This window comes from Fibroporia radiculosa (assembly GCF_000313525.1).
Source record: "Fibroporia radiculosa TFFH 294 genomic supercontigs, scaffold1390, whole genome shotgun sequence".
NCBI classification, from domain to species: Eukaryota; Fungi; Basidiomycota; class Agaricomycetes; order Polyporales; family Fibroporiaceae; genus Fibroporia; species Fibroporia radiculosa.
Window position 1 is genome coordinate 23,833 of NW_012133291.1, and position 26,181 is coordinate 50,013.

The 26,181-nt window shown below is 49.5% G+C and overlaps 7 protein-coding genes across 7 annotated transcripts; 3 read left to right on the top strand and 4 right to left on the bottom strand.

The window, feature by feature from the left end:
- Positions 1-188: 188 nt before the first annotated feature.
- On the bottom strand, positions 189-716 carry FIBRA_02645 (uncharacterized protein; the record flags this gene model as incomplete). The annotated part of the gene is made up of 1 exon (XM_012324502.1): positions 189-716. One exon carries the CDS (start codon positions 714-716, stop codon positions 189-191), a length of 528 nt encoding a protein of 175 aa, XP_012179892.1.
- A 678-nt stretch (positions 717-1,394) lies between these two features.
- Positions 1,395-2,871, top strand: FIBRA_02646 (uncharacterized protein; the record flags this gene model as incomplete). The annotated part of the gene is made up of 2 exons (XM_012324503.1): positions 1,395-1,520; positions 1,585-2,871. 2 exons carry the CDS (start codon positions 1,395-1,397, stop codon positions 2,869-2,871), a joined length of 1,413 nt encoding a protein of 470 aa, XP_012179893.1.
- A 3,099-nt stretch (positions 2,872-5,970) lies between these two features.
- On the top strand, positions 5,971-6,807 carry FIBRA_02647 (uncharacterized protein; the record flags this gene model as incomplete). Its single annotated transcript, XM_012324504.1, has 5 exons — positions 5,971-6,009; positions 6,063-6,179; positions 6,232-6,263; positions 6,325-6,660; positions 6,720-6,807. 5 exons carry the CDS (start codon positions 5,971-5,973, stop codon positions 6,805-6,807), a joined length of 612 nt encoding a protein of 203 aa, XP_012179894.1.
- Positions 6,808-8,617: 1,810 nt separating this feature from the next.
- Positions 8,618-13,298, bottom strand: FIBRA_02648 (uncharacterized protein; the record flags this gene model as incomplete). The annotated part of the gene is made up of 12 exons (XM_012324505.1): positions 8,618-9,555; positions 9,607-9,700; positions 9,751-10,004; positions 10,067-10,199; positions 10,254-10,579; positions 10,629-10,913; positions 11,506-11,881; positions 12,077-12,148; positions 12,208-12,605; positions 12,665-12,851; positions 12,909-12,990; positions 13,045-13,298. 12 exons carry the CDS (start codon positions 13,296-13,298, stop codon positions 8,618-8,620), a joined length of 3,399 nt encoding a protein of 1,132 aa, XP_012179895.1.
- A 734-nt stretch (positions 13,299-14,032) lies between these two features.
- Positions 14,033-16,179, bottom strand: FIBRA_02649 (uncharacterized protein; the record flags this gene model as incomplete). The annotated part of the gene is made up of 13 exons (XM_012324506.1): positions 14,033-14,101; positions 14,161-14,319; positions 14,376-14,595; positions 14,641-14,682; positions 14,740-14,770; positions 14,820-14,937; positions 14,992-15,016; positions 15,081-15,171; positions 15,230-15,329; positions 15,390-15,500; positions 15,554-15,684; positions 15,739-15,887; positions 15,944-16,179. The coding sequence occupies 13 exons, from the start codon at positions 16,177-16,179 to the stop codon at positions 14,033-14,035; spliced, it is 1,482 nt and encodes a 493-aa protein (XP_012179896.1).
- Positions 16,180-19,412: 3,233 nt separating this feature from the next.
- FIBRA_02650 (uncharacterized protein) lies at positions 19,413-20,505 on the top strand (the record flags this gene model as incomplete). The annotated part of the gene is made up of 8 exons (XM_012324507.1): positions 19,413-19,452; positions 19,508-19,605; positions 19,656-19,704; positions 19,855-19,995; positions 20,059-20,074; positions 20,144-20,192; positions 20,244-20,275; positions 20,337-20,505. 8 exons carry the CDS (start codon positions 19,413-19,415, stop codon positions 20,503-20,505), a joined length of 594 nt encoding a protein of 197 aa, XP_012179897.1.
- Positions 20,506-21,969: 1,464 nt separating this feature from the next.
- On the bottom strand, positions 21,970-23,748 carry FIBRA_02651 (uncharacterized protein; the record flags this gene model as incomplete). The annotated part of the gene is made up of 2 exons (XM_012324508.1): positions 21,970-23,662; positions 23,732-23,748. The coding sequence occupies 2 exons, from the start codon at positions 23,746-23,748 to the stop codon at positions 21,970-21,972; spliced, it is 1,710 nt and encodes a 569-aa protein (XP_012179898.1).
- Positions 23,749-26,181: the final 2,433 nt, after the last annotated feature.

Here is a 26,181-nt window from a genome sequence, read left to right on the forward strand (position 1 = left end):
AAGAGCGCGTAAAACGTGATGCGATTCAGGGATGAGACCAAAGCCAAGACACACATCTAGAAGAGCAGTGAGAAGGGTGGGGTGGTGAGGGCAGAGGTCGAGTGTTAGGGAAAGTGCGTGCGAGACGACGGCATATCTAACAAAAAGGGAGGTGAAAGGGGGCCAGACGGCTGAGTGAAATGATTGTCTCACCTGCGATAATGCGGTGGAACGGCCTCGTACAACTCATCCATGAGTTTGGCGGACGCGTTTTCATCCTCAACCAACTCATCTTCCTCGCATGCACGAAGTTCGGACTGTATATGTTCACCTACAACAACAGAGCACATCGCTGCAAGGCTCATGATACGCGTACTATTTGGCTTATGGCCATTTCCGGGTCCAAGTGCAACCTGTACGAGATTCCGAAACGCGTCTCTAACCTCGTAAATCTTCCTTGACAGCTGCAGGTTCTCTACACTGGTTCTATCAAGGTGAATGCGGGATCCAAGGGTCTCAGGTGGCTGTAGGACAGCTAAGGGTGGTGTGTCGTGTTCTATAGGCGTAGATCGGGACGCGGGGCGCGTTTTGTTAGCATAAGTGACCGACACCAGCGTATGCCTTCGCACTGGGGCAATAGGGAAGAATTCTGCCAGGGTGATGCATTTGGCTCGGAGAGGTCTGAAGACACGGCTAATACGAGAGGTTGTAAGGTGCACGCCAGAGTCAGCAGACATCAAAAGCAAGAGTCAGAATAAGAACGTTAATGAGCACTGGAGATGAGAGGAGTGGAAAGAGCGCGCGAACAACTTGAACATTTGATTTGAACCGCAAGGCTGAACACGCGATTATCTCATCGACTCGAGCGTCTGCCGCATCTTATCGCATCCGCAACAGCGGTCACCATCGACGGTACGCGTCGACTTGCGACAATCTCGAGCTCCTTCGCGTACGTCTTTAATATTTTACGCAAGTATGCGGCCTCCTATCGGCGTCGAAGATATATCTATCACTGGCTTTTCGATGTCACCATGAAAATTACTGTGTGTACTTCATGTCTTCCACCGCGTTCCAGTGGGCACTGGTCGCATCGGCACTGTGGCTGAACGCTTTTCCAATTTCAGGCTGTTCTTTGTCGGTAGTTGATTTTGGCCACCGTCAGAATATAAATACCGGTTACTGTTGAACTACTCTCCACCGATCATATATTCTACCTCCAGATGGTGACCTCCCATGAGCCCACTCCTACTCGTGGCTCCCATAGGATACTAGAATGCCATGACATCCTTGCCTGTATTGTCCAAAATGTGCTGCAGCAGGAAGAGTCCAGCCCGGACTCCAGGCGCATTTTGTTGTCTTTGACCTTTGTTAATAAGGCTTTCTCCCACCATGCACTCAATCGCCTTTGGTCACATATGGATGATGTCCTCCCAGCTTTTCGTGTTCTGCCTTCATTTGTGGAACTCGATCATGAATATCACCACGAAGACGTGCGGGATCTAGGCGCAAAAGGATCAGACCTCAGACAGGCGATCAAATTTGTATGTTTTCAGCACCCGAACACTTGCGCGAATGAATTCTGATATCCTCGCCTTTTTTCTCCAGCAACTGCAACGCAAAATTCTCCCCAGCGAGATGTCGCGCTTTCGTTTTTATGCAGATCGCATTCGCCAATTAGACGTCGACTGTGCTACGGCGCTTTCTATGCCTACGGACATACTGGACTACATCGCAAGCCATAATGGAGGCTTCCTTTTTTCTAGATTGTGTGCTCTGTCCTGGACAAAAACACCCGTTGACCAACGAATCCTCCCCTTTTTAAGCCCTACGCTTCGCAGCCTTGTCTTGAACGTCGCAGAGGACTCCGACTGTGCCTTGGTGGAGATTCCAGCTCGGTCGCCCCTATTAAGGGACTTTCAACTCCATGGAAGGCCGTGCTATGCACCACTGTTTGTCGCGTCCTTCAAGCATCTCCGTGTGGCACACATCCCGCTGGTTCCCGTCGATCCTTCCTTGCTTCGTGCTCTCGCATATCTGACTGAATTGGTCGATCTGGATATCATTCTTGGAGACGTTATGGAGAAAATACAAAAACCTGAGTCCCTATATTCTCTGCGCAAGCTAAAACTTCAAGGAAATGTCGCGGCCATGGCTCATTTATTGCAGTATTGCCATGCACCCTTACTTCAGCAAGTAGATAACTGGGACGGGTGCAACGGTTTATTATCTGATTGGGCGACTTACTTGGCGATTGTATCACGGAGATACTCCGCATCCCTATGTGTTCTGAACCTGCGGATGCAAGTCAACATTAAACCCAGACCACTCGTGCGGTTACTCAAAATTCTTCGCCCTCTTCAAAGCTTGTCCTCGTTGCGGGAATTTCGGTTTAGCCACAATTTCCGTGCTAATCCAATTGCAGTTCTCGAAGATCTGGCTCACGCCTGGCCGTTGTTGACTAAATTCAGCTTCGACCACTTCTTCATCCGGTATTCCGCTGATATTGACACTCTATATAAACTGATATCACTGTGGCCACAACTTGAACATCTATCCTTGCCACACGTCGATTTTTCCGCACCAAACCCGACTTTGGTCAAAGTCGCCTCACACCGGCTTCGATACATAGACATTGGTTTTCAGAGAGGGAATATTGCTAGGCTCTCTGGTTGGCTTGTCTCAATGTTCCCAAATCTAGATGTGAGCGAAGATATGGCGATAGCACACGGTATTCGTAGAGACATGATGCCGGAGTGCTTCTTGCTTGCATTGACAATCTCCAAGCTAAGGTCGGAAGCAAGGCCCCCGAAACCTGCATTTACTTCCAAGTTGCCCGTGGCGGTGAGCACCGACTATATTGATCAGATGGCCAACAGTGTTCGAGCATATTAACTTTTGAGGGCAGATCTCGCGTCGCTCTAGTATCGGAACAAACAAACACATTGCAGTGGTCAATACAGAGAGCCATAGGAGGATCTGAAATGCAATACGTTCGTCATCTACCTCTCACCTTAGTTGTTGCAGAGCGTAATGCGAGAAGGCGTGATTGGCAGAAGCACATTGTGCCAGAGCCGTTTGGGTGCGTGTACTGTTGTACGGATGGTTTGGGTGGAGATGTCAGAATATCTTGTTTAACACGCTGTCACAAGTGCCCTCAAGCCCGAGCCAATATGGTGTTGGCAGTGACGAAATAGTTGGCTGAGATGCTATCTGGTAACCATCACAAAAGCTACAGTATCCAAGTCAAAAAACAGTAAATCAAGTGTTTAATACGCATCTCAGTGTAGAAAATTCACTCATGTACAGTACTTGTTGGATTAAGTTCAACATCGTCATGACATGATCAGCAGCTTCCACCGCGGGTAATATCCAGAGGTCAAGTAGCAGACATGCGTCGAACACACCTCGCAGGAGACAGCGAGCTTTCATTGTGTTCGGAGCTTAAACGTTAGGAGCATCCGACTGCCAAACATGGGTGCTCGGCAGCTGTTGCTTGGTTGAGAATTCATGTTCGATGGATGTTACCGCAATGTCCGACTAACATATTCGAGCTCCGAACGTAATCGGGAAATGCTGTCTCCAGCGAGTCGCGACCAATGTTTTCCCTTCGACCTTTCCCGCAGTGTGCTCTATGCATGATTCTTGATCACTGCATCACGCACTCATGTAACGGCGCACCGTGCGAAGTGTTGAAAATAAAGGAGAATCAAATCGAATAGAAAGGGACAAGGGGTTGTAGCTAGCATTGGCATGATGGCGGTAAAAGAGAGACGATTTTGCGAGTCCAAACTGCATGTATGGTAAGTCTATTCTTAATGTCACAGCAGTTCGACCCAGCCTGTCATTGAACACAGACTGGACTCTGAAAAAAATGAGAATGTATCCACTGCACGAATAAAAAATTAACAAGTGGTACGAACTGTGTGACCCCTAGCGATCTGTAATGCCTGAGCGCTGCGTCACTGAACAATATGCATGCAAGTCTTAGCCTTGACCCAGGCACTTATTGTTCAAGATGGCATGATTTCAACATACTTCTCCATCACTGCGTTCCTTGAGCTCGTAATTCGCCCGATGCTTTCCATTGGCCCAAACAACTGGACCCACAGCTAGGCACGCAATGATCACCTGTTTATCACAAATGCTTGTAATCGATCTCATAGACGTCGTTATATGACATGTTTGAATGATCGCTCGACGCACAGCACGAGTGGGACTGTGTGACAAGGGCTATGTGATTGATGTGGCGACCTTACATGAAGGCTACTAGTCACCGAGCGCAGAGAGGTCTCACCACGGGCATAATTCGGTATCCATTTTGTCACCTTAGGATGGAAATTGGATACATAATGTCGTGGGATTTGCTGTGCTTTTGCCTTATCCTACCCATGGCCGCGAACGCGATTTCGCATCGATCTCCTTCATATCCACGATTCGTCATCATTACATAGTCCACAGCTGTTTTGGGGGGATGTGTTGCCTAAATAAGAAACAAACGCCCGTAGCTGTCGCACTGACTTCACAAAGATCGAATAGTGAAATCAGTACGCCAACATTTCACGCGAATATATATATGCAGCATTAATCTAATGAACATACTAGTCCGTGTAAACTACATTTCCAACCAACACGAGCAGTGTCAGTGGTGAAACAGTCTCCATATTGCGCGAGGTCTAGCGCCAGCGCCTGGCGCACTTCGAGTAACTAATGGTTACATCAGACAGCATGGCATACTTACTGTTCGATGTAACCGTCAGCTGGCCGTGGCATGCTATCAGATGTTACCATCAAATGGTCCTGGCGAACAACCGTCGGAACGATGGAAATTTACCTTATTACGCACATCTTCAATGTTGCTCAGAACTGTGCACTCACTTCTCTCTGTGCTGCGTAGTACTCTGGCAGTATGTCGCAGGCCTACTCAAATACCACGTTTCCTGCGCTCAGGCTGGTGGAGGCCGACGTCACTGATATGTAAGTATGTTTTTGTCCTCGTCATTTGAATATGAACTAGCAAAATGTTAGGTTTTGGTCGTATAGTTTTGTGGTTGCCGCCACAAGTGAGTCTTTCGTCCTTGTACACTCTCAATCTACTCAACCTCTACATAGCGCTTCTTCTGTATGATTTCTTTTTAACTTTCGCCCAAGAAGTGCATTGTATATGGAGACGCAAACTTTCCGGTGCAACAATTCTTTTCTTTCTCAATCGTTATCTCAACATCGTCAGTAATATTCTCAACTTGCTTTTGATTCTGCCTTGGCAATACCTGCCACAACGAGTTGCTGATGATGTAGTATGTTTCGATCTCTCATACTTTATTGGCCATTGCCAAGCACTTATTTTTTCCTGCCCCTTTTCCTGCTTTTTATATGTAGACGTATGCACTTGTTTAATCTTCTGAAAAGCGGCCTACTAATCCACACCAGCTGTGTCAATCTGGAGCGCGCTACGCAGGCCATTTCAATCATGTTGGATATAGTCCTTGCTGGTGCGTGTGATTGCAACCCGTTACTGCTCTCTGAGGCTAATGAGTTCAGTCCTCACGTCACTGCGATTATGGGCCATCTGGAACAAGAACCATCGTATGCTAATTACCATTATGTTACTGGGGTTGGTATCACCCGCGGTCCAGATCGTTAGTTTCTTCTGTATTTTTCACGATGAACCGCATCTCGATACCGGTCGACCAGTCTTACTTTACGACACGCCAAGCTGTAGCTGCCCCTCTGCCCCTCGTTGGGTGTGCGTTGCGGAATCTGAGTTTATCGAAGTACAGAATGTCAGTGTCCGTTAGTCCGATCGTAATGGGACTGTAGCTGATAATTCATTACAGCCGTGAGCTGAATGAGTACTTTAACCAGATATTCAGCTGACTGGTATACATATAGTATCAATATTATATTATGTCTATGATATATGCCTTCAGGGTATCGTTCTCATTCTCACTTGGCTCAAGACAGCAGAGATACAAAGAGCCGTTACTTCTGCTCATGGGAAAGGAAGTATCTCGAGCCTTATTCAGAGAGATGGTCCGTGTTCTGCTGCTCTGCAAAGATGATTGCTGAGCTAGACCTTTCTTTAGGAACTGTCTATTTTCTGTTTGTCCCCTGTGTCTATTGTCGGTGTTAGATCTGAACAAGCACCCCATAGGTCGTTACTAGCATTGAATGGCGCCAATCTGATTACAGTTCAATCTCAGGTATGCTTTTTTGACTGTTGAATCACTACCCATCACTCATCTTGAGCTATAGTTGTTCAACAACGCGGTAATCCCTGCACAAGCGTAGTTATCCCGTTTGTCTTCTACCTACTCGCACGCGTGAACCTGACCACGCATCTCCTAGGTTGGGTTCAGTATTAACATCGCGCTTCTTCCTTAATCTGCGCAACGTGTATTTCTCCGACTCTGACACACAAGATAACTGTATTAGCAAATATTCCGCTACATATGCCTCTAAGACATCCCGATTCTCTTCCGTTCGCTTTTCTCATAGGATTGCAGGCAACTTCGGCGCCCCCTTGGACGACATCCTAACCGGTGATTATTTCGAAGAGGAGAATGATAATTCCTCCATACACGACAGTGTAACTTACATTTCTGAAAACCCTCTCGCAGCTGGACTCTTCGTAGAGCAGACTGAAGACAGAGAAATGGCCCCTGAGACACTGGCTCTTAGGGAGTACGTATTCGATTTTAGTTCAGTTGCAGTGTCTGATATCGATGTAATGTGTGTGGCAGTGTCGGGGGGTGCACGCCGGAGTCACCGGGCTCTGAAGAGGCAGAAATTGCTGCGCCTGTGTCACCTACGTATTCTCAGTCTATATAACGACACCATATGAGTGTTCGTCCCTCCATATTATACGATCATGAGCTCATCGCTGAGATAAGAAGCTGAAAGATGATCAGAAGTCAAGGGAAGGTTTAGTTGATAGTAATGATGAGATGCCATGTCGCATGATACCACGGTAGTCTCGAGGCCGCGTGTTTGGAAAATGAACAAAAAAAACTCACTATGGCTGAATTACTATCCAGTCTGAATTCGTGGCGTGAGCGACAGTCGACCTGAATCAATCCGTTAAGTTCGAAGGGGCTGGTAGAGTTTCATTTCAATAGAATAGATGTCACGAGCGGGTATCGTTATACAAGCTAGTCGAGCTTATTGTTCGAGCTTTTCCGCCTTAGATTCTAGCCCATCTACGACAGCTTAGAATCCCTTTCGCAAGCTCCTCCCCAGAAATCGGCTAACGAAACACACCGGTGGGTTTTGTATAGTTTGATTCATGTCTTCTCACCTCGGCGATGCTCACTGTATCTCCAACCCCTCCGCGAAGGGGAGACATGATGTATGCACTGTCATGCGAAGTGATGGACCTCCGAGTTAAGAATGGTGACAACACATGATATTAGAAAGAATAGAATGCCCGTCGAGTCCAATGTGCATCTGCATGAGTACAGGTAGACTGTTCAAGGGGAATTTGGTCTGAAAAATGCTCGTGTTTCGAAGGTGGTCTACGGCAGCCATCTTGGGCCTATCAAATTATCAATACAAGGCAATTGATGCAAAAAAAGGGGGGCTCGCGCGGATAGATTTTCAGCGTGGATTTGGGAGCTCGCACTCTGGAGGTGCCGGCACACTGAGCATACTTTACGAAGAGGGTATAGCTGCCAAGACGAATTGAGTTGCAAACGCTTTTCGCGTTTAAAATCACGCTACTTTCCACAATGAGTCACGTTTCTATCTTGTCGCCCAAGCCACACACTTGTCATCTTGTTGCCACTTCATAGCCTCTCCCAGGCATTGAGCTGTATGCGAGGTGTATTCGACGTGTCCAGCCGCATATACTAGGGAGGCCTGCCACTGAGGCTGCCAGTGGCGGCAACAAGTTGGTGCTGATCGACAGGTGCTAAGTATCTTGCCCTGCGAGTCCCGAGTCGTCCACGGCGGTTCGCCGTCTTACCAGCGAACTCGGTGAGTTCGACGATTACGAGTTCGACGACAAAGACATGCATGCATCCAGGCTCCATACAAGGAGTGGGCATACCACATACGTGCATGCTCAGTCCATCACCGGTTAACGAACTGAATGCTTCTCGACTTCTTGCACGCAAGCTCCAATTACTTGAGCGCGAGCTTTGTCTCGCTAGCTGGATAGCTTGAGGCACTGTTTTCGCCTACGCGAACTCACCGAAGACTGACGAGATATCCGCGTCCCCATCATTGAACGCCTTGCAGAATGACTAGGCTGGATCTCTCTTACCAAATGTCGTCAGCCTGTATTGGAATACGAACGGATCGATCTAGACCACGCTTGCTTGTCGCAATGTGTGAAATGTTGCCATGTATTGCTGAAGTCACTCGTAGCCTCCTTTGCATCTGGATTTAGGACATCCTGCCTCGCTGTGGTCGGCCTAGTAGTTTCGGGAAGGCGTTACCGCCATGCCAAGGTTCGTGGCAATGTCGTCCCACATTCGGCAAAAATGTGTCCGTCCTGGGCAACCACATTCTCCGACTGACTCAGTAGCCCTACTTGGTTATTCGTCGAAAGACGTACTTTCTGTCTGTGTAGATACCTCTGATCTTTGGGAATCAAATCTGGTATAGATATGTACACAATTAGTCGCACTCACAAAGCACCTTACTCTTCTCCGAAGACCAAGCCTATCTGGCTCAGTATAAAATCGCACTGGGCTTCCCGATACGGCTGGATGGACTCCGCCGCACCAACAGCGATGACCACCTCATTATTGTCCCTGTACAGCGGCCACTCCACCGCCGCCCCCTCATAATTTGGCGTTCCCTCCCACGCCAGCGCCGTCCACCGGCTCACAACCTCACGCGTTGTGAGCACAGCACTCTCCGTCAGCGGCTGGTACAGCCCATCCGTCTCCGCCGTCGCGAAAACCCAGTAAAGCTCATCTCCGTGGCACACCTGGCCGGGGCACGTCGCGGGGTTGGGCGTGAGTGGCGAGCCAAGGCCAGTTGCGAACAGGACCTTGTAGGCATTGCTGGGTCTCGGCGCGGTGGTCTCGAGCGAGGAGAGGTATGCCATAGGGCAGTGCACAACGTAGTCGGTGAGCAACTGGGCTAGAGTGAGCACAGCGCCCGAAATTCCGTCTGAAGATGGTGCGGTCTCGTAAGGATACAGGTCCGTGGCGTTGAGAATGCGCTCGGCCTGCGTCGTGTTGAAATAAAGAGAGAGGCTTTCAGGGAAGACAGACGCAGACGAGTTGGGGGAGATCGTGGGCGGTAGCATGTAGCACAACTCGCACTTGTTGCTCGCCCATATTGTTGGAACCCGCGCGTACACGCCATCCTCGATACTAGAAACAATATCGGTGAGGATGTAGTCGCCATCAATCGCGATATCCCACGAGATGCCTAAATTATATGATGCCATTGCAATGACATCCGCGGGTAGGCCTTGAACGCAGGAGGCCATGGAATTTGTAAATGTGGTCGACGAATTGTCGGCACAACTAACATATTTCGCGAGCTCTAGCGAAGGTTCCAACGCTAGTTTCGGAGAGAGGTATATATCGATGATGGGAACATCGGACTCTAGTACGGCAGCACCTAAAGGAACAATATTACAATGTGGCCTTCGATTGACTCTAAGCAGCTTACTAAATAGGCCTTCCGTATATACAGGGTTGGTGCCAAGCAAATATCTTGTCATTATACCGCCGGCAGACTCGCCGAACACGAGGACTTTCGTTGGCTGGAATCGCGAATTAGTATATATACTACTGCAATATACCGCATACGTACATCTCCCCCGAAAGCTTCTATGTTATCTTGGACCCAATGGAGGGCGAGTAATGTGTCCTTCAATGCGGCATTAGATGCATTGAACCAGCCGAAGGCTGTTAGACGGTAGTTGATCGTGACAAGAACGACGCCGCCATAGGAGACCACATTTGTTCCATCGTAGATATTAGAGACCGAGTTACCAACGAAACCGCTCGTGGTCATGTTGTATGGGAATGGACCGCTGTCTCCAGTGTTGAGACCACCTCCGTGAACTGATTAATTAAACAGGCTAAGATCAGATCACGGGTGTCAAGATCTACATGCGTCCACTGACTGAAGAACATTACGGGTAATTTGGGGGTGTCCTGGTCACTGATTGTGGCAGAGTTAACGATAGGGGAGAACACGTTCAAATACATGCAATCTTCATCTGTATGCAACAGATGGCCGTTGTCTGCGTCGGGGGGCTTTGTTACGTGGCCTTCAGTGTCATGGTGGGATATCTGAAACGATTGACATACCTGAGCGCACACTGAACCATATGCAAGCGCAGATCTTGAGGTATCAGACGAGATAGTTACGGCTGTGGGGGGGTGAAACCTGTTGGCACCTGCAGTGGACTCGGCATATTGTACCCCGAGGAATCGAAAGCTGAACTTGTCCCGGAACCCTGTGAGCACACCTGCAGAAGGAGTAGATACTCGAATTTGGCGTGTCGTGTCGTAGGAAGTAACATTAGATCGAGTGAGGGGTGCAGAGTTTGTGCAGAGTACGGGGAGGCGCTCAGACTCAAGCCCTGCTTGCGAGCGTCGGTTACTCGGAGTGAAGACCACACAGGATCCAACCGCTTTGTAAAATATTTATCTCCATACGAATGTAACTGACGATACACTTACTGTTCCCCGCGATCCATATCTGCTGTGACGCTTGCAGGGACGCGCCATGCCTGTTTGAGGTGAGAACGTCGGAGAGATCTTCTGCACTAAGACCTATGCTTCCTGGTTCCGGTAGGAGAGTCTCCTGGAGCTGGGCGCAGGCCTCGTACGCTTCTAAACAGGAGAAACCGCTCCTCAGATACAGTGCACTGGCCCTATTCTGGTTAGAAGGATTAAGATCGTTATTAGAAACGATCACCACGTCTGTGTCCGGATAGGATTGGGCCAATGCAAGGGAGGAGATGGCTGCAAGAGATAAAACAAAACGCTGAGTACGTCGACATATCATCCCGTCGTTTTTCAGAGCATGAGTGCGCGGTACGGCATCGCGTCGTACAGACTTATAAGACGAGTAGCGATGAGCGTTCATCACGAGAAAAGGACTAGACCGCTCAATTGACAGTTGTCTAAAGACTCATCTGACTGTCCGGACGTTCCTGGCCGCTCCCTGGGTGCATCACAGCATTGTAGCCGCCTTGAAAATGCCCCATGCGTAATGGCCAAGTCCACTTACTTGGTAAGATGAAGACTACTCATCATCGCTCGTCTTCAAGCTATTCTTGTCCCATCGACAACATCGGCTTACGCAGAAACCAGACGACGCCGGGTCAGCAGGTCGTATAATAAATTTTGTGTCGCCCGAGGTGGCTCAAGGATCCTCCAGAGACTTTAATGGGCCCATGCATCTTCACGTGCGTGTCGGAGAGCTTTTTTGGTACTAAGCAAGTAGCCTGTACGACCAAGTGACAATCATGGGACTAGGAGGTGAGCAGGCTCAGGAGAGAGGAGACGCCCCGGCGTCAATGATACGTTGCGCCGGTTGCTCGTCTCCTCTCACCATCGACATTCACTGGGACCACTCGTCCACGGCCGCTCTCGCAAAACAGGAAGCGACTTCTTGTATCCTGCTTGTCCGTTATTTTTCTACTGGGATTCTGGACGAAGTACAGCTTCGGATTGAATGTCCCTGCAAGACCACCGGTACTTGCGTCGTTTTCCCGCACGACACTGGCATGCAATTTAGCACCCGCAACTCCTCCAAGGCCGTCCAAAGATGGAGATACTAGATTCTGGCAGCTCGCAGGTCTGAGAAGCGTAGTACATGCATGACTCGGAGACGAAGAGCTATTCCAGTCATAGTCGAAGGTGTACGGGAAAGTGAAGGCAACAGAAGATGGTGATGGGCACGAGCTACGGCGCATGGCAGCATATGCCTATCAACATAATTGAGATGATCTGAAGAGGCTCGCCACAAAACCCACGCCGCAGACTGATGACTCAACGAACTACAGATATACACCCCATGGCCACAGAACTATAATACACAGAAATTCCAGCTTCTATAATTTACGTTGAGGAAACTGTCAAACAGTCTCCTGCGGGTGCGCAACCAGCTTCAAGTTGCTCACGCCCTGCCTCAGCTTCTCAAGACCGCCAATGATGCCCTCTAAGCCATTTGGCAAAATCTCCACGCGGTTAGGCTGCACAAACATGGCCATCAGGATTCATACAGCCATGCTATAATCAAGCGAAAGCCCACCTTGATCGCGCCCTCCGCCAGGTAAGTAGTTAGCTTGCTCATCAAACCGACGGCCAGGACTTTGTTTCTTGGTATGTTTATATTGCCATACACATGCTCGACGCGCTTGTCGTCGGTCTGTTTCGCCTTGTCGACCGACAGGTCGAGGTCAATTATGAGGCACCCTCCTAGAGCGAGGAGATCGTATGCAACGTTCTGCGTGTCGGGCAGCGAGACTGCGTCGTAGATGACCTCAATAGGCTCTGACGTGATCTTTGCAACCTCCGCGCGTATGGCCTCTGGAGAGAGATTACGGTCGACAACGTGCGTTGCGCCGATCCCGACGAGCCACTCCGTGTTATGCGTGGAAGCAGTGGTGATGATCGGACTGAAGCCAGACAACTTTGCCAGCTGGATGGCTACCGCGAGACGAACTATGAGCGCTGTGACACTGTGGATTGCGTTTTATGGCACATACCGAATTGGCCGACCGAACTAGCCCCCCCAAACGCAACGAACGGCTTTCCACTATACAGCCCGTGACCGCCCTCTCCCCAAGGCGGGAACAGCCCGGCACCGCCGATTCTGCTATAAAGCCCCACCGCCGCAGTCGCAAGACCTAGGGGTACGGACGCCCCTTCCTCGAAGGAGATCGAGTCGGGGATCTTGGCGATAACGCGCTCAGGACCATCACATCAAGCAGACTCTATGCATCGACGAACCTTGGCCGTAACCTCGGCATTTGTGAGTGCGTATTGCTGGAAAGACGCGGTCGCAAGTGACCCCATGGACGCCTCCGCAATACTGTGGTCTGAATGTTCAGTTGCTTGGATACTCTGGTCAGATATGCCCACGCACACGCGGTCGCCCAACTTCAAGTTTGTCACGCCCTCCCCGAGCTCTTCAACGGTACCTGCGAGATCTTCACCCAGGATTGTCGGATACTGCTTTACGAAGAAGTCATAGGCTTGGATCTTCCAGTCGACGGGGTTGAGCGCGGTTGCATGGATCTTAATGAGGGCTTGCCCTGGACCTGGTTTCGGGATGGGGGCCGTGTCGACTGCGAAGGGACCCTTGGCGACGGTCAAGTAGAGGGCTTTCTGTTCTGCCATGGTGGAGGGGAATACTCTGAAATAACGAATGGTTTTGCTAGTCTGCGATGGCTTTTGTATCTGCCGGGACTTCTGTCGTGAGAAAATGTGAGGGTGCCCCTGCCTGCCATGACGCGATGTGTGCAAGCTGGAACGGCCAGCTCTGGGTGGGAGACTCGGGGATGACACACGAGATGACAAAGCGCGATATGGGTGGGCGAATCAGAGGGTCGAGGGGGATGCGATATACCTGCTGAACATTTACTCGGCGGCGAGTGCTAAGGTAGACCCTGTTCATCACTCTTGGTGGCTCTCAGCCGCGATGGATCGCAAGCAGCTGGTGGATCGGTAAAAACCGTATAGCATATGTAGCTGGTTTCCCTAATCCAGTAACTACGGTCGTTCAGTTGGCTCTACATTACGACGCCTCAGAGTCCCTCCGTAACTTCTTGATGCTGAATCGTAACGCGCTACCCAATACGCTGAGAAAGTACTTGCAGGTCCGCTCGATGAGAGGGTTTCAGATACTGGCTCCATTTGATGCGCGAGTAATGTGCTGCACACAGACGATGCAATGGGTGCAATTTGTCCGAGAATGGAGCTGTAGTATCCCAGCAAAGTGCAATCTGGCAGAGTATAACTGTGCGCTGGCATGAAAGCATACCAAATGCAAGTTGCCGAGTGAACGCGCCCTATTTACCAACTACATCTCCGAACAATATTCCTCGACCCGCACAGCACAGCAACACCATCACCTACATTTCCTCCCCAGCAAGCCAGCGCTGCAGCATTACCTGCGCGGCCTTTGGCGTGTCATAAGCGGGCTGCGGCAGCGCCAGTCGTCAGCATCCCCCACGAGTAAGCAGTGCAAGACGCAGCGCACCATGTGCCCGGCATTGTCGAGAGTCAAGAAGGTCAGCGGCCCCGCACTGCGCGTGAGGCCCGCAACCTGGCCGTCAACGGACCACTCCCGCAGTGGTTGGTCGACGAACGCCTGTTGCCCAGTCCACTCCATGCCCTGCACCATGCGGTCGTTCCCGACCTACCAACGAGCGCAATCAGCACGGACGCCCCAGGCCTCGAGCCCAATACACGCACCCAGTTGCAGATCCAGTCGTTCACGCCGATGTAGAGCAGCGTGCGGATGCCGCGCTCGAGCAGCGCCGCGATATAGAACTGCGTCGGGAACATGTGGTCGTGCGAGACGTGGAACGCGCTGTTCACGTCGTTATTGCACACCTGGAACTCTTCTGGCACCACGGCGTCAACACCGAGCGACGCGCGGGTGACCGGACGGCTGAGGTATTTCTCAATTGTCCTGTGGAACGTCAGCAAGGAACGAAAGGAAGAGGAAGAGACGCACTTGGAGAGCGGGTAGCAGAGATTGTCCGAGACGACGCCGTCGCTTCGAGAGGGTCAATATCAGATACTCATGCCGTGGGTTGGATGATGACAGACTTACCAGGGCTTGCTAATATCATACGGGTTGTAACCTACACTGGATGAGTGGCGAGATAGGGTGCAATGGATCGGACAGCGTACCGGACGCATCGAAAGGTGCCTCGATCTCAGCACCGCAGAATACTGATGCAGCCTGGCAGCCGATAGCCTCAAACTTGTCCACACACGACTCTTTCATCATTTTCTCGCAGCGCCCGACCTGCGGCGACTCATCAACGGGGGAAACACGCTACTCGCATTGTGAGTGGCTCACTGCTTGTTTCATGCGTACACAAGTGCTGCGAAATTTGAAGGAAGGAGTTCAGAAGAGTGGACGGGTGCAGGAGCGCCCATTATACGGACCTGATGTCGAGGATGGGATCCACAGGCATCGGTCTGCATGCCATGTCGTAATACGAGGCAGTCATGGTGGCCGGGTCAGTGCATCCGTTTCCTGTACAGAAGGGTGCCGATGAATATGCAGAATCTGTTTGGACGGAGCATTCACCTACCAATCAAAATAGAGGTGAGGTTGATGGGTGTCAAGCCCGCTTCGATGAGCCTGGCATTTTGGTCGTACACTTCGGATGCAAACACTGGGATGTAGCGACCCTGTGAGGCGTAGCAAATTGCTGAGCGCGGCCTCCAGCTCTAGGTAAAGAACGAACGTACGCCGTATGAAGCTCCGCCCACGTGGAATGCACGGCCTTTGAATTGGCTAAAATGCTCAAAGAAGATGGCGGTAAACGCTGCCATGTCCTTCGCAGCCTCTGTGGTCGTGCTCTGAGGAGAAGGGTTAGCATAGTCTTGTTTTCCCATTCGCTCGAAATACGCACAACCACCTCGCCGAACTCGGCGTACGAGAACCCAACATTGACGGGCTGGTCAACGAAGAAGATGTTGGCACGCTCGTTCCAGGAATAGGGGTTGAAGGTAGTGGTGTTGACATCCGTCACCCTGCAAGGTCCTGGGAAGGGCTGTTAGGAATGTCGTTTTGCATACTATACCGAAGGCCACGCACCGAACTCCATGAATAGCTCCAGGGAAGACGAACAGCCAGGACCTCCGGCGGTCCAGTAGATGATATCGTCTGTAGCGGGGTCATTCCTACTCTCGAAGAAGTAAAAGAAAAAGTGGCGAGCTTGGATGTCGATGTAACCAGTGTACGAACTGGGGGAGTTATCAGTGTGATGGTTGTGCAGGTAGGATCAACACAAAGGACGCACGCGACGGTTTCATCACAAAAGTCGGATTTTTTGATGCGGACGCTGTAGTTGGGGAAAAGAGGGTGACTGAGGGTGGTGAAATCGGTCTTCGAGAGAAGGCTCAGGTCCTCAAGAGGAGTGAACAGCCCGGCATCATAAGACTGGAAGTTGGCGGGAGACTGAGCCGAGAAGAACTGCTGGGTCGCGCTGGCGGACACCGCGAGGGCGAGGGCGGCGAGGCACGACGTCAGGAGCATGGAGGGCGCAGAACAGATAAGGGGACGACGCCCTGGGGTTTATATATGCGCAGAACCCACGAAGCCATATGGATGTTATTACCTGAAACGACGAGAGCGAAACCATCAGCGATGCGCGCCCACGGGTCCCCCTCTCTCGGAGCGCTTGTTCTCTACCATTGTGCTGCTGATTCAAGTTTTTGAGCATCTCTGTGAACGCCGACTCTTCGTCCTACGGGGAAAAGGTCAGCGTGTAGCGAACAGTCTTCCGGCATAATATAACATTCACGTAAGTAGTGACATTCCACCAGTATGCATGTATCAGCAGTCTTTATCTTTGTCCACAGGGATTTCTCGGTCTCGAGCACAGTGTTCAAGTGAGGTTTAACAGTGTGGGTTCAGCGAGATGCTCACGCTTACTATCGTAGATATTTTTCATTCCAGTTTCGGCTATTGTCAGTCGGCAAGATTGCGTCCGTATAAACCAGGTATGAACAACTTGAGATCGAATCGCATGAAGCAAATGTAGTGTCCAGTTTTTGCGGACATATTCTCTCTGCATGTAAGCCCTGGACCTTCCCGTGACTGTGTCTCATGAGCTGTGCCAGGCTCCCCCATTCTTCCTCGGCTACACTATCAACATGGAGGCACTATGTGCCTACTAGAAGTGCAATGGGTCAGTGCCTGTCGCCGCAGTCCTCCATTGGAAGTGAAGATAATCCCTAGAGATGCACTATTACGATACGGCCCCGCGACAGCTACAATCCGGCATAGGGATGAACTTTGCAACGAATGCAAATACGGAGCCAAAAAAAGGTGAGTATGATAGGCTGCGCAATGAAGGACGTCTCGTGAAAGGTCAAAGGCGGGTGTTGTGTCGTTCTGTCAGCAATGGCACTTCGCTGTTGCATCCACTACTCGCGCTCTACCCCGATCAGCGCCTTCAGATGCAGATCTCATTTACAACCAGAGTACGTTGTCTGGATTGCTGTAGTAAAAATGCAATCTGATTCGTATATGTCCAGCCCACGGTATGTACACGAAAAGGGGTTGAAGGCTCACATGAAACCTCAGAAGGACGATCGGGCAGCGTATGTGCCTAAGTTATGCTTATTCTCTCCAATATTGATGTAGAATTAATTCTGTTTTAATCGCTACCTCGCAGATTATGATTCATTTCCGCCGACTTGGTTCTAGCATGAAGGCTAATGATTATTACTACTGCAGCTGTGGACCAGGCGTTGGTACTTTGTGAACAATTTCATCCGTGGGCGGACCAATGGCTTACACCATACGACGCAATCATATACGGAGACCGTCTATCTTCCTCCCATAGGTCTCAATGAAGAAGTCTACTCGCGAGAGACAAGTTTTCCCCCCTGGATTAGACGTTTAATTGCGCCTGGTCTATTTCCCATTTCTTTTCAGTTGGGACCCATCGTTTGATAAACAGCTGTAGCAATATGTCCGACGTGTGCATGCAACGACGTGTACATACAACGACGGCTCCGACACGATGAATGGGAAGGGGACTAGACTTGAGCTCTGCATGACTAAGGTGCCGAACGGACAGTGACACTGCAGACACGGGACCATTTGGGACAGCCGAATTTAAATTACGTCGCAAATGGATTTTTTTTGTGGCGAAAGTAGCCGAGTAAGCTCCAACCGGATATTCTTCAACAGATTTTATACATATATTAGGCATATAGTATTCACAAACTTGTAAATTATCTTCAGAGCAGGCGAGTCTTACAAATTGGAAACTCGCCAATACTTTTCAATATTGATGACTAGTATGCTTGGTTGCATTGGCAACAATATAAAACCCATGTTTCAAATATGAGAGGAACGCAACCAGGTCCAGACCCACTGCTCCGGGGTTACCGGTGTAAGGGATAGTACATCCATTACATCTATTGTGGGAAATCCGCCACGCTTTCTATTGACACCCATGCGCCTTGCCTATACATAGTAGTGTTTAAGGACGTATCTCCGATTCCGAGTCAGTACGCTCAGAATTTCCGTGTCGGCCTTTTCAATAGTAACGACAGTGATTCCAAGAGATGGAGAATCACGCCTTGGACGGATCGTCGTACGTGTCTTCAGTGGCATTTTCAATTAATTCATTCGCATTCAAGTTGACCATATCGGATGATGCTGTGGGACGTCGCTCGGTGCGCTTCTCAGTTGGAATGGCCTTCAGAGCACTTTCTGCTACTTACGCGCACACATGCGGACGAGATGGGTATCGGGATGCGAGACTGAGTGTGAAGACAGCAGTGGCGGCAAGGCTTCGCGTGAGTCCATCGCTTACAACTCCAGAAGTCAATGATATTAGGAACTAAGCATCGGAGAGAGGAACACCACTGAGTATGTTTTTCAATTGGGTCCAGTTTCCAACACATCGAAAAGTGTTTGCCGGGCCAATATGCGAACATACCGCCCGAACTCGCTAAGTGCATACTTGCAGATGAAGATACATCTGCGATGCTGCGAGCCGAAAGTGGCGCGCTCGTTAGCCGCAAAACTCACCCTAAGAGTTGAGTACGTTGAGTCACCGTTGACGGGGGGGCGCTATGATTGTTCGGAAGCAGTCTGAACCTACCTTATTCATGCATATAAACGACTGAGCAATGCCCACTTGTCGCCCCCCATAAAACTATGGTGCGGTATTATCTTCCCCGTGTATAGACGTATACTCACTATTCTCAAGCTGCTGCATCGTTCAGCCTCCTAAAACGATACAATAGAACAGGAGGAAAGCATGATTTCACCAAACTTCGCCGTTTTGCAGAGTCGGTACGAATCATGGTGTCGTTGCGAATACTATCTTCCTATCTGATCCCAGAGTCACATACACGACAGGTCCACTGCCATTTTCAGCCTCATCTCTGCCCTAGGTGAGCATCTCAACGAATGAGCTCTAATCAATCTAACCCATAAACTGTTCCATAAACTATTCAGCCTTGTATATCTACGATCGCATAATAAACCTTGGCCACGAAATTGACACACTGTGGTGTCGCAAATTCTCTCTTATGACTGTGCTTTACCATACAGTTCATTCAGCCCAGATTATGGCCCTTGTGCTAAATCTCGTTTTGTTGGGTTCAGATTGCAAAGTGAGGATTAAGTTGATTTTCTTGGGGTTAGAATGACTTTTTATTAGCAGTATGACAACCATTCCCCGAGCGCTACTGGATGGTGGTCTAACACTGATTGAATTTAGCGGCGATTCCATATTATGGCCAATGTCTTTCTCCTACTGGTGTCTTGATATCATGTACGCACGTAAGTCGCTGGAGACTGTCTTCTGATGTTCGTGGCGCGTCTTACGGTCCAACAGTGTTTTCGACACTTCGCGTATATGTCATTTCGGAGCGCAATTGGTGTGTATCGCTCCTCGTGTTTGCGTTGGCACTCGTGCCATTAGTTTCAGACATTGTAGGTGTCATCCCTCCCTTGGCTCGGTGCTGCCACTGACGCCTTCATAGTACCACTTCTGCAATATCAAGCTAGTTACCCTGTCACCCTTTTCTGGCTGTATGCTACAAACAACTGACCCAATAGCAATATCCAATAGGTTTGTTGTCTTAACCTTAATGCCATATCACTTGAGATTTACTGCGATCGCGTAGATGTATGAGGTTCTTGTTTTACAGAGCCATCTAGTCTCACGATTACTTTGCGCAGTCACCATCGCTGCAAGAGCAAGCCTTGTTATGTCTGACGCTATCGTGCTACTGGTCATTTTAAGAAAGACGTATCATATCCAGGAGATTATTCGCCAGACGCACGCTAAAGCGTCTTTGTCGTCATTGCTACTGAGAGACGGTGTGTAATTGCAATATGCAGATGATCTTAACTCACTTCGATGACGACGATGTTCTTTCTCAGGATCCTTCTACTTTGTGTAAGACCGCTTTCAATCCCCTCTTACCAGTGGCAATATATGGCTCTATGGCTTACCTACGGTCGGTAGGATGCTTTTTGCGCTCAACACGTTGGACGTAACATTTTGGGTCACTAACGTAAGTCCGGCATCCGTCCAGGGTGATTTGCTGATCGACATGTTATGTTAGGGCTTCACATACGTGGATCTCTATGTTTCGGTGTCAGTTGTTTTAGGCCCTCACCCGAAAACTCCCCGGTTTTAGCTGATACCTTCGCAACAGATTGACCACCCTCACGCTATCGAGGTGTATCCGCAACCTCCGCGGGGCATTAATTGGGAATCATGATGTGTCCTTCACAATTTCGTCCGACGCACACTTCGTGTCTCAGCCAGTATCTAGCCTCGCCACAGTGCCGCACACTGTCGATGGAGAGCTGGAAGAGCCTTAAGCTCATACTTCAAGCGAGCGTGGACGTACATACTTTGCACTAATCTATAGTGAGCATCTTCAAAGTCACTTGGCGGCAAGCTTACAGCAGCGCTGTTTTTGATCAATTTTCTAAACTCTCATGTAGGTTGTCCAATTGTCCATACAGCTACACCTAATTATTTGATACAGTGAGGTGCGGCTGCGCTTACGCGTGTTCTGCATTATGTCATTCTCTGTCGTTTCAACTCGTCCAAACACCCCCCCTCCCGCACGAACCTCCCCCCTCTCTCCCATATATATACCCTATACCCCCGGCTCTACCGTGTACTCAACTCACTCACCGACGCCCACCTATCGAACAGGCGGCGCGCGGTGCCTTCGCTACGATGCAGTCCAGCGTACACGATAGAGCACAATATACTTACTGTCTACATAAGGCTCGGCCCTCTCGGACAAGAAAGGGAGCCGAAAACAACTCGTCCAAATTTGTCGCCACCGTCAGTTAGACTGTCCGACACGTTCGCCCGGCGCCGCATGCTCCCATGGAATGTCGATAGAATCAGGATGGGACGAAGGTGAGTGTCTGCAAATTGCGTGGATGAGCCTAATGTATCACAGCGAATGCGTATTGAGCCTGGATAGGCGACGGACCATACGCCAAACCGAACTCATTCGAATTGCCTGTCGGCATAAAAGCGCTTTAGCTCGTCGCAAAAAATACAATAGTCACGGAGCCGTTCGGCACGGTCTTTGATTTTGTTTGCATGGGTTTATGTATCACGGCTGCAATGCTAACGCAACCGTTGATCTCCAGTGGAATATGTTAATGAAATTGCGAAATTGGGTAACTTGATGAGTTGCATTGAAGTGTGTGAGGAAAGCCAAATTAGATCATTCATACCAATTTAGTCTATCTCATTTTTTCTCATCGAATGACACAGTTTCTTGATCCCATTGATGTCATTTTCCACTGGGAATATTGACCAGGTGGTTTATCCGGGACGAGACTGAAGTGGGATGATGGTTGTCAGTACGAGGGAAAGATAACAGTGCCAAGCGTGGCACTGCGCTTATATGCGAGCAATGACAAACGACAGGTTTCCAATTTACATTCATGTGCGTCATCGCTCATTCGCAGACTCGGATGCGCTACGCAAGAGAGCATGAGTTGTATGACAAAGAGTCGATTGGAATGAAAGCAGGGGTCCCATAGTCAAGGGATAGTCTCGCTACATCCATGAAGTACTACAAAATGTTCATTTCCGTAGGCAACCCTTCAAGAATATGCTCCGGTACATGATATTATTAAGGACGATTGCGATCATACTGCAGATCATACTGCAGACAGTGGGAACAATACTTTTAATGCTTCCCAGGTATCCCATTGCCTGATCACCTTCGGTAGACCCTGAACTCTCGCGACAATAAATACTCGACCTTCCGATGGAACGTTGAACGACTGGACGTAGATAATAAAACTATCCTATCTCCTCCTCAGCCTGAACACAACAGTCTCATGATTCACCAGCACTCTCTTCCGTCGAAGACGACCCATTTCTTCCAACACATGTTCCCACACGGTCATTCTACGTGTTGACAATGCCTCCTTTCCCGCCCGCTCGAGTTCCTCACAACCGCTCACATCCAGGTCCGGGAACACGGGATTAAGCAGACTCGCAACCTGCCGAGCCTCTTTCCTCGATTTGGCGAAGCTGTACCCGACGTAGATCACGCGTAACGAGTGTCGCGAGAGCCCATAAGTGTTCAGCTCGGAGGGAGGAGATAGGATGACCTTGGGAAGGATGATGATGCGGAGGCGAGGACAGACAGACACGAGATCAAAGATGACCTGAAGAGCGTTAGGTAGGGTTCCTCCGTGAACTTGAAATTCCTTCAGTCCTGGCCATCCGAGCGCAATCTCGTGAAGCGGACCCACAACCCAGTTATAGTTGGTCGTGAAGGGAGGTGTTGTGTTGAGTTTGATGGATTGTAGAGTCCGGATGGCACGTAATGGAGAGAGAATGCTCGCCAGCGTCACCATTGTAGTGCCCACAGGGAGAGCAGCCTCTACGTCTAGGGAGCGCAGAGATCTTGAGACTTTTGACGCTATCGTCGTCAACAACAGTGGCAGGAAAGCCCAGGGGAATAATATCCATGGGACGAATGATATCGGCTCCGTGATGATACGCACACGGAATGACTGAACGTCTGGACACTCGCACAACTCAACAAAGCGGTTGAGCGTAGCAAAATGGGTCCCCTCCAGCTGAAACTTGCGCAGGGAGCGAAATTTGCTCGTTCTCGCTTCAGTCTCAACTCTTTCGACTCGAATGTGTAGTTCTGCGAGGTCAGGGAGTGTAGCAAATGTGCGCATCAGGGCACTGTCAACGGAACCTACAAATTGAATGGTCTTCAAGTGGATGAATGCACCAATGAATGAAGCCGCAGACGATGAGTGCCAATGGCCATTCAAAGAAAGCTGGTGTATCCCTGAGCAAGCGGGGATAATTGGCTGTAAAACATCCAAATCCTGCATAGCTTCCCAGAAGAATCGTGTTACGCGTGATGTCCTCACAGACAAGCAAGAAAGAGATGATCCTGTCGCTGCGATGTAGGGAAAAATTGTCGTAAGGTGAATGATCGGGTCAAGACTGGAGTATTCTAGTTCTTCAATAGACGGAAAGAGAGGTCCGCCAAGTAGTCTGGTAACGTGTTTGATGCGTGGCAAAACATCGTCCCAAACCTCACTGGACACATGCAGCTTGTGTACTCGAGCGGCGTACAGGCGATATCGAATTAGCTCATGCGGAAGAATATTGTCCATCGGAAGTTGAGCTTGAGCTATCGGCCGGCGAACAAGAACAGAGGGTGAAGGTAGTTCTATATATACCCATTCCCCTGTGTTTTCTATGAGAACTTCCTTCGCGGAGGTAACGCACAAGACGGGTAGGACCTTCAGCGCAACGCTGATACTGTCAATCTCCCACCACAAATGGTCCAGAGCGTAGGGCAGGAACGCTTTGCAGACGCGAGCACAACGTGCTAGCGTTTTACGAGCCTCGATCTTGGAGCTTCCGGGGGTGCCATATTGAACATTTGGCGGATGTAAATTCTGGAATATCTCGAAAAGAATGTCGTCGCATTGCAAGGATGTGCGAGACGCTGCCATTCCGCGGCTGAGGGTATGTGAAAATCCTAGACAGCGCTGAACGAGAACGAGCGAGATGACAAAGTAAAGAAACTACCTCGCGTTCGGGGGCATAGAGTCCTATGACCTCGTGTTGACAGCAAGGTAGTTGTGCGGCAGCCGAACCTATCCAAAAATTGAAGCCAGTTGAGTACCTGCACTGCATGAGTCGCGGGCGTGCAGAGCGCAAGTAGTGGCACATCTCGTAAATCATCAGTAACATGGCGGCTGGTCGCTAGAGGGAATGACTGGGGCTATTCAGAATATAAGATTGTTCAGGAGCTAATGTAGATGCAGTAAAGATGGAGCAGGGAAAGGCAGCTCGAGGAAGAGGAAGGGGAGGAGGAGGAGGAGGAGGAGGAGGAGGAGGATAGGTTGGCAAAGACGGTGGTGGTACCCAAAACTATGGTATTTCAGCTGAGATCGGTAATATCCGAGTGAGCTTGCCTTCCTCTACGTGCTCACGCTCTTTCACCAACACCTCCACGCTGCTGGATAATCTCTCACTGCGAGCTCTGGAATCCAATGAAATACTCGTTCAAGCTTTTGAATGCCTCTGTCTGTAAATATCGAGCTCGCTCTCACCCAACAGCGACATCTCCGATGTGATGTTTGAACACTTAGCAAAGCATCCCATCACTGCGCTTTAAACGATCTCTGGTTGGCTTAGGAGCCTCCATCTCAATCTGTCGAACGTGGAATTCTGTCACACGAGTTCGGTAGGTTCCGCCGTGACGCTGCTCGGGTGCGTGGCCCTTACATAGAAGTCGGTGCAAGCCTACGTGATGGGTGTATTATCTCTTTTCATATTCGTGGGCTTGTGGGACAAGGACGTCAGCTTCATCCAGGATTCGCCCGGGGATGGAATTCTGAGCAAAATTCTACTGTGGATAGTCAACGCGGCCTTTTATTATGTCACAGCTGAATGAATCATATGGATATGTTTTGACGAACATTGTTGCACATTACGCCAACAGCACTCTCTGGAGCTTTGCTTCACGTTCGACATATTGAATGTGGTGGATTTCGGAATTTGGCATGTGCAACGGGTTTCGTGAGTGTATTTGGCATCTTAAACTTGTGGTAATCCACGTCTATTTTCAATCATGCGGTCGTCGTAACGCTCTCTTGCTTGCGGACACGAACATATAGCGTAACCCTCATAACTATCCCCGTGTGTTGCACGGATCACACTTCACCGGGAGCTGCAGCGTGTTCAAGGCCTTCCAGACATGTGAGTGGCCTATGGTATGAGTGTTCGTCATGCATCTCTCCTTTGTCGACATTTTGTGCGCAACACTAGTGATACGATGCCTCGAAGCCATCGTTTTGGCGTTCTCAAGCCCACTGCAAGAACTGCACTTTGCGATTATTATCCCGCAAAAAATGATTCTCGTGCAAATCTGCCTAGTTTGCACATTCTTCGCTAAAATAGCCTCCTCCGCGCGCTTCGTCTTATGTGGCTTATGGTTGAGTATCGCCTTGTTCACGCCTCGTTGTCAGCCTTCCTGAACCAAGTCTCATCAATGTTTGGTCTCACGGAGGCGGCCGGAAATGCACAGTGTCGCCGCTTCTATCTTTGCTTCTTACTTGATGACGCTGTGCAGCCCTGCTAGCCATCTCAAGAATTAGAATAAGTTCTAGGTAGCATGCATCAAGTTTAGATAGTCGCTATGCACGTATTCTCAACAAGATGGTGGCGTCCCTTCTTTTGACGTTCGAAGATGGAACACTCAGCTTTATGAGAATTTGGCACTGGTGGATTCAAGGGGATAATGCGCACTGATAATCCTGCATGTTCAGCCGTTGTCCTCTATGCACGGCTTGTCGGCTGGGGTATGTAGAATGCGAGCTTCTCCTTACTCGGTGGCATCGTAAGATAGGCCTCATTCATATCGTGGTCCATCACGTGATCATCTACTGTCACGCTTACACCCTTTTTGGCGGGCGAAAGCATTGAAATCAACATCTCCTCTTTCATTAGAGTATATAATAGAAATCTGCTTCAAACAATTTTTTCTTTACCATTATATGCACAAACTGTTTGAGTGAGATTTCTTATTTTTGAAGACTGCAAGGAGGAGAAGAAGAAACAAAGTTGCGTGGATTGCACTTAGATGTGATGACTAAGCAAGTGCTGTAATCATGCGCAGTCCTCTGCAGAGAAAAAACAATTTCAAAATGCCCCAGAAAAAGCGAAAAAAAAACGCCGATCTCTGCAGAACCTGGGCGAGGTTTATCAAAAGAAGGTTCCTAAAAAAAGCAGGATCAGAAGAGAAATTGTATGTACCCTTTGCGGCATGTTTTGTATGCTTGCAGTGGTAGTCCGTCCATGCTTAATCCGCACTGAGATTCAAATAGAATTTTGACACACAGCTTTGTGATGCATTCCTTCCATTTTATGGATGCATACGGTAAGGGGCTAACTGGTGAACAAGCAGCATATGCAGGCAAGAATATATCAAGGTCATTGGGTGATTCCTGATTCAATATTCACTGAACTCATTT